This window comes from Sinocyclocheilus anshuiensis, unplaced genomic scaffold, assembly GCF_001515605.1.
Source record: "Sinocyclocheilus anshuiensis isolate Anshui unplaced genomic scaffold, SAMN03320099.WGS_v1.1 scaffold387, whole genome shotgun sequence".
Classification (NCBI taxonomy): domain Eukaryota; kingdom Metazoa; phylum Chordata; class Actinopteri; order Cypriniformes; family Cyprinidae; genus Sinocyclocheilus; species Sinocyclocheilus anshuiensis.
In genome coordinates, this window is record NW_015549624.1 from 1,067,414 (window position 1) to 1,075,817 (window position 8,404).

The following is an 8,404-nucleotide window of genomic DNA, read 5'->3' on the forward strand; positions in this document are numbered from 1 at the left end:
ATAATAATAATAATAATAATAATAATAATAATAATAATAAATTAAAACTATAATTTTAAATGAACAATAACAATAATACATTTTATTTAAATTATAAATTAATAATAATTATTATTGTTATTATTATTATTATTATTATAGAATTAAAAAAAATGTAAGTTTTAAATAAATAAATAAAGTAAGTCAAGTCATTGCCTCATATTGCAATTACAATCTAAAAAAAATATATATGTAAAGCATGTCAGAATTTTATCTGATTTATCTGATTAATTTAAATGTTGGTGTTATTGAGCTTTTTTGTACAGGAAGTGCAAGTCTGTGTTTATGGCTAGGTTTTCCTGTTGATCCAAGATGAGAGATTAGATTAATTCTGTCACTGTTGTATTGCATTGACTCTAGCAGTCGAGTTGGTCTTATGCAATCTAAGCTGACATTAGTACTGATCATAAATCTGTGTTTTATCATCCCTGCAGTGAAGGGCTAGGCCTGGGATTCACTCTGCCGCTGATCTGAGAGCAGCGTTTGCGGCTCACCGGCCTGCTCTAGGGCCATCATGGTGGATTGCTCAATGAGGTCACGCTCAATGAAGCTGCGGAAGTCCTCGCTGTACACGCTCAGGTCGGGCAGCTGGAATGTGTAGATGGGCATCTCCAGGGGGAACTGCTCCCTGGCACAATCCCCTGACACCTGCAGCCGGGCCAGAGACATGATGGCAGAGCTGGCATGGGAAATGCCCCGGGACAGACGCTTCTCTGGAAGAAAGAGAGAGAGAGGAAAGAAAAAACTAATTATTCATAAATATTTCAAACAAATGTACTTTCTTAATAAATGTTCCTCTGGTCTTTTAATGATTATGAATCATTACTGCACAATAAGACAATCAATCAATCAATTTTTGTTTTTTAAACAAGAAAATATGCTAATTATTAAAAACATTTTCCAAATAAAAAAAAAAAAACAATTATTACATTTTGGTAAATGTTATAACTTTCTCAAACTTTACTTCTTTTGCTTCTGATATAACAAAGTCCACGTGGGCAGGGGAAAATAATATAAACCAATAATATTTTTTTCAGGAGTACCTTTCAGGGTCCAACCAAATCCAAGCAAAATGAAATCCAGTTAGGCCTGGGCGATAAAATGGTATCGATATTTATCGACGGTACACCTTCGGTAACGATATAAAAAATGCACGATATAGGCATGTGCTATGAGTGACGCAGACAGCACACACAAACACGAACACATGCTGAATTGAGTGCTATGCCTGCCTCTGATGAGGAGATTGTGAATAAAAAAATTTATATTAGTCGAATTTAAAATAAACATTTGCATTTGAATGTTAGGAGTGCGTCAGGGAGCGTCATCAGTGGCGCACAAGATGCGGTGATAATGATGTAAGTGATGTTGCAGTTTTGTTAGTCTAGCCCACAAGATGCGCCGCTGCTGTGTTATGCATTCAAAATATTAGAGAAATATAGAAGCTCAATGCGGAGAAGATCTTGATTAGGTGAAAACCGAAACCAAGCCATTCACATAGACGCATTTATGCTTATTCACACAGACGAATATGCTTATTCAGTGCATTTTTAGACGGACAAATATGACTGCTGCACTCGCGTCTCACACAAGAGATGTAGCCATAGGTGGGGTAAGCGATTTCTGATAGCCAATGTTGATATTTGAAATCACCAAAACAAACACGCCCCTACCCCAAAAGGGTCTCGCCCCTATTTTGATAGCTCCACCCCACACATACGTACGCAACCCAGGCAACGATTAGTTATGTGAAACAAAGCAAAACCAATGTTACACCATGACTACACCGGACGCGAGTGGCGCGACAAAAAAATATGGAACTCATTATAAGCAGTGATGCTGTCTACACCACAGATATATATACATATCTATGGTCTACACTGGATGCGGCGCGGCACGACAAATCCCCGACAGAAGAACGGTCTCTGCCTCCTCCACATCATGAGTAGACACGCCCCTTACTGCTGATTAGCTACAAGTTTGTTTTGCATAAATGCATAAATACATGATGCTGTTTTGTTCATAATTGTTTATGCAATTTACGAAATTATATTTGATTTATATGAGTTCATTTAGACGTAATGCAGGTTTTTTATAGACATTTATTTCCTTGCATTGACAATTTAAATGTGCTGCATTATTTTGCTCATGGCGCCCTCCTGTGGCCTCGGGAGACAAGCCAAAATTTCCTTAAGACCTATTTAATCTGCATATAAAACATTAGAAATTAGATATTTGTTTAATTTTTATTGTGTGTTTGACTGTTAAAACTAAAAATATTTGTTGTTTGTCTCAATAAATTGGGTTAATTTGAAAATACAGTGGTTAAATGTAATTGTTTTTTTCTGTTGCTCTGTTTTAAAAAAGGTTATAAAAATGTCAATAATTATCGATACCGAACGATATGAAACATTATATTGTTGATACATTTTTTGCGATATCGCGCAACCCTAAATCCAGGCCTATATTATTTTCCCCTAAATATAATTTTTCAATCTTAAAAATTACATTAAATAATTTAAATGCATTACCAATGTTCTTTGTTGTCTTGAATGCTAATATTATCTAATACTATACAAAATTGCTTCATAATCAATTGAAAAGTGATGGGTGTCATTTTTGCGCCACTAACACCACACAACCGCATTCATTGGTCAGAAAAACAGATAGCTCCACCCCTCACTCACACCATTGGTTGAGCTGATGTTGTTGTTGGGCTGATTAGAATTCTCAGGGAAATCAATCAACAAATGTCTAACTTATATTTATTCTCTGCATATTAGAATTGCGATAAAATGGGATAGCGACAGATCTTTTTATCCATATCGTAGCGTACACCAGAGTGAAATGGATTATCGAAAAAGAAGAAAATGCAGGGCATGAATTTTCATTTCATGACGACTTTAAACGTATAGAAGAAAATATTGACAAAACACAACAATAAATCTCAACAGGAGGAGCTGTCAGAGAGTTTTGCTCACCCTGAGTGTTGTCCTCTTGTTTCTGAGGGCATTGCTCAGGCTTGCTGATGTGCTGCGGGGTGCTGCTACGCTCTGGCTGCTTGTAGTAACGGCCCTCATTGAAGACGTGGGGCAAGTTGGCAGTGTGAACCTGCCGGAGCTGCTCATAGTCATTGAGAGCGGCGCTCAGGTCCCAGTTTTTACCTGATTCATCACAAACAACAAAATTGATGATACATGATGCGAATATGCTAATGCTTCAACGGTCTTCTTCAGCTTTCTGATTTTCTCTTGCAGGTCAAACTGGAAAACTGTCATGGAGCACAGAAAATAATCTTACTGAAAAATGTTCAATTGTCAACATATTTGTAGCAATGTAATTTACAGTAACAACAGCACATTCTCTTCAATGCTAAAGATGTATAAACTCTATCGCCCCCCTCAGGACCATAGTTTGTTAGCGCCACAATAACTTGTTCTAAAACTGATAAGGTAATCACACACATGCTCTCAAAACAATGCTGTGCACCAAATATCCAATAATTATTTATTTGTTAATACTGACGAACAATATGATGTCCACAATTTTAAACAGGAAGCAAAAAAACTATAATAATGTAATAGAAAACTATAATAATTACATTTGAATTATTTTTACTGTTTTATCATATATATGTGTGTGTGTGTGTGTGTGTGTGTGTGTTCTCGTGTGTTTTATTTATATTTGTGTATTTATAAAAAGAAAGCAATTTTGTCATTGATATATTTAATTTCGGTATATATAAGAATATATATATATAAAAAAAAAACATCAATGCAAAAACAAGTAGTATTTCTTTAATAAAAAAAATATACTTTTTTATTTTTATTTTTTTTACCAGTTTTTACCATGATTTACAGAAAAAAAAAATGTAATTCAGAGTAGGAATAGTTCATATAACAAAAAACTTTTTCAGGCATATTAAGATCAAGAATCATTAGATGACTTTAAAAAATAATATTACATTTTTACATAAATATATCTGTTACACTGAATGATGATGGAACATTATTTCACCCATGTTTTGACATTTGATTTCACAAACGTTATTTGAAACATCGATACCATGTACTTATTACACTTGCAAGTAATACACTTTCTGTGTATATAATTTTTCAAAATCTTTTTATCAAATCAATTTAATTTATAAAATGTAATATAAAATTTACAATAAATTTAAACTTTATAAATATAAAAAACAACAACAACAAACACACACATACACACACACACACACACACACACACACAAAGCAAAAATGACTGGTCTTTGTTTAAAAAAAAAAATCTTAATATTTATTAAATGTCTATTTCAAACGTATTTAAGACTTGTCTTGCTTGTACCAAAAATCACGTTTCAACAATGATTCCATGCCCACTAAATAGGAGGTCATTGTTAATGAACATGACCTGGGCTTTCTCTTTCATTTCGTCAAGCTACTGTTTGAGTGCACCTGCCAACTCCCATAAGGCTTTTCAATCTAATCCCAATTACACCACCTGCCAACATGAGTGCCACAAAACGCTTACAGCTCACATCAAACCCTAACAATGGAGTTCCGCTTCACATCAAGCCTGAAGATAAAGAGGGACATTAAAACGATTGTGCTTCTTCTCCAGCGTGCTCTGAGCGAAGACAATTTGATGAAAAAACAACACAGATTTGTTTTTGGTTAAATAGAGAGAACGTTCATACCAAGCAAAATGGGAGGAAAATCACAGGAAAGACAGAGAAGCCAAACCCTCTAATGTGAAATGACAGTCACCTCAAGACTCCTACACACACACACACACGCACGCAGCTGCTTCCATGTCCTCCAGCAACAGTCTTATCTCTGTAACCCAAAGGCCTTGCAGGGACCAAAGAAACAGGTCGGTCTAACCATCTACAGAGAAATACACACAGCCCGTGTGTGTGTGTGTGTTTTGCCTATACTATGAAAAACAAATGTCTCTGCAAGGATAGTAAAATGAAATCACCAACATCATGTACAATTTATTTCATAACATACTAAATAATGTCCCTAAATTTTAATAACTATTTTAATGCCCAGAGATTCCATTTTAAATGCATTTTTCATTTAAAAACTATTTAAATTAATCAGATTTAAAGGAATGAACATTTACTGAAATGTACTCACCCTCAGGCCATCCAAGATCTGGATGAGTTTGTTTCTTCATCTGAACAGATTTGAAGAAATTTAGCATTACATGCTACTTGCTCACCAATGGATCTTCAACAGTGAATGGGTGCCATCAGAATAAGAGTCCAAACAGCTGCTAAACAAATCACCACAATAATCCACAAGTAGTCCCTCAATTAATGTCTTGTGAAGTGAAAGGCTGCATGCTTTTACTGTTTTTGCTTGTAAATGGTGCTTGATCTGTGCATATTTCTCTCCTTTTTCAGACGAGAGGACTTTTTCATTGGAGAAAGCAGTATTATGGATAGAGGACTTATGTAAGTAAAAAAAAAAAATGTCTTGATGGATTTGATCTTACAAACATGCAATTACTTCACAAGACATTAACTGATGGACTGGAGTGGTGTGGATTACTTCTGGATTATTATGATGTTTTTATCAGCTGTTTGGACTCTCATTCTGACGGCACCTATTCACTGCAGAGGATCCATTGGTGAGCAAGTGATGAAACGCTAAATTTCTACAAATCTGCTCCAATAAGCAACAAACTCATCTACATCTTGGATGGCCTGAGGATGAGTGAATTTTCAGCCGCTACATCTTTAATGACCAGAGGAGACTTACGGTGATCGTCCAAAAAAATGTGGACACTTACATTTAAACTTGAAACAAACAAAAACATAATTCTGTAATCATTTGAAACCTATAGCATCCATTTTATTTCTAACTGGCAAGTCTCCCATCAGTCAGTATGGACAGAGTCATTACATTCTTCCTGTAGCCTATGTAGCACCAGAACCCACATCAATCAATACAAACCTCATTGTAGTTTATGGATTTGTTCATCCTTTGACCAGCCAGAAATTTTAAAAGACATTTTAAGGCTTAATCGAATGACCGCTCAGCACCTCTGATACATGCGTTTCACAGATTGCTAAGCATTATGGGTCTCAATCAATGTGCTGAAGGCAGTTTCCTGTTGACGTCCCCTCATCTGTCTGTCCTTTAGATTTACAATTGGATTTTGCAGACATGATCACATATCGTGGACACATTCAGACCACACAATATAAAATATTTCAATCATTTCCAAAGCAGAAATTCTTTTCATCTTAGGTCAGTGTTTTACAATTCCAGAGCTGGTTGCAAACGTGGTCAAAGACCTAATTTAATTAAACAAGGTACCCATGGGAGCTTTGATGGCAAAAGGTTAGCAGGGTTTTAAAGGAAAAAAAAAATCACCCTGTCCAATTAAAAAAAAAATCAGCTTTATTCAATAATGATATTGAACTGATTCCACATATTACAAAAAAAAAAAACAATACTGTACAGTATCTCTATACAATTTGTTTTCTATTCATATTTATTTTTATACAAATGTACGTTCATTTATTTGTATACTTTATATAATTTTCTAATATATTTTTACTATTTATCTCTACTATATATTTTTTTCGTAAAATATTAAACATACTGTACTTTTTATATATTTGTATTATTAATTTTTAAATTGTATTGTTTATCTATATTTATTTATATTATACTACAACTATATTATATTAGACTTATTTATTATCTTTTTGTATAATAGCCTTTGACAGTTCAAACTTAGCACACTGCAACCAATTTCCTTGCCTGTTGTTCAAATAACACAAACTAAGCAGGTGAAGAATGAAACTGGACAACTGGACAACTCTAATTTGGTGCTTTTCTGTGTCTTTGCTAATGAACGAAGACATTCACAGTTCTTCTGCAAGATGTTCTTTCAGCAATTAAACTTATTTTCCCGTTAATCAGGTGCTCTGCTTTATTTATGTTGAGGAGAATGACATTGTAGTCGATCACCCATGAGATGTGAGGGGACAACACATTAAATATCTCACAGCGACAATAGCCATTTTTGTTTCTGAAAAGCTTACAATATGCTGACTACATAGTGAATACGGTGCACTATACACTGCAATCCAGTATATGAAACAACATATTATTCGACAACAAATGTTTCAAACAGTAGTGTGCAACATGAATACAGAAAATGTGCACACGTGCACAGTATACTGCAGAAACAATACTAGTAGTAGTTGCGATACCTTATCAGTCCTTTAGGGGGTGACAATACACCCCTCGCAAACCACAAATAAAGCTTCATTAATGACACAACTAAAGACTTTTAGTTTGATCTTTTTATAATGGGTCTTTAATCCTAAAAGTGTCATCGCTAGCATGAAATGTCATCTCTCAATCACAACAGTAACTGAATAGAGTACAATACCTATAACAAAATGTCTGCCAGTGTCGGCTGAGTCATTTTTTTCCCAGAAGACCTCTAACCACACAAAGGGCCTGTGGCTGAGACGCTGAGGCCCTTCCCACTCAGCTTTCCACAACAGCTTCAGTGACGGTGGATCCGCAGGCAACCGATGGAGGCGGGAGACACACAGCAACAACAGCCAGGTGGGATGACGTGCTAACGATGAGTGGCACTGACAACCGGGGACACATCCTTACCCTGCATCCATCTATCAGTCAGTCATAGCCAGGGATCATTTGAGCCTTGTGGCAGATCTTTGATCTGATCTAAGAGCAATTTTGTGTGGTTTGGTTGGTGAAACGATCAGTGAGACGTTTAGTTCTCAAAGAGCTCCAGCTGTTTGTCTTGTGAAAGAGTAAGATATTTGTTGTGAATATATATTAGTGTTGTAGTATTAGACAAGCAACACACACTTTGGAATCTTCTAGCATGTTTATGACATGATAAAAACTCTTAGGAAACCCTAGTAAACATTATATCAATGCCCTGTCATTCATCCACACCAATACGTGTCAGTTCAAAATCCAAGATCACTGCATTACTAAGTGCACTTTTACAGTAGTTAAAGGCTGTCATCATTTACACACCCTCAAGTTTTTCCAAACCTGTATGAACACAAAGGTAAACAACAAGTTGCTGGTATCCACTTACTTCTATAGAATGGAAAAAAAAAATTCCATATGTACCAGCATTCTTCAAAATATCTTCTCATACGGGTTTGGAACTATACAGTGAGTAAATGATGACAGAATTTCCAGTTTGGGGTGAAACAACCCTTCGAAACTGTTGTCATGCTCTTATTTGGTATCTTATTTGGCGGCGTTTGGTATCGGGACATTTTAACGAGTACGAGTACAGGATCTCAGTATCGGGCCCGATACCGATACCAGTATCGGTATCGGTGCATCCCT

At 35.6% G+C, this 8,404-nt stretch overlaps 1 protein-coding gene across 1 annotated transcript in view; it reads right to left on the reverse strand.

Moving 5' to 3' along the window:
* Positions 1-8,404, reverse strand: part of LOC107659507 (OTU domain-containing protein 7A-like) — an 89,423-nt gene that overhangs the window by 28,805 nt on the left and 52,214 nt on the right. The window contains exons 4-5 of the mRNA XM_016448474.1: positions 3,021-3,203; positions 534-752 (exon numbers count right to left, since the gene is read on the reverse strand). Of these exons, the coding sequence (XP_016303960.1) occupies positions 534-752; positions 3,021-3,203 (402 nt within the window). The remainder of the gene's footprint in view (positions 1-533; positions 753-3,020; positions 3,204-8,404) is intronic.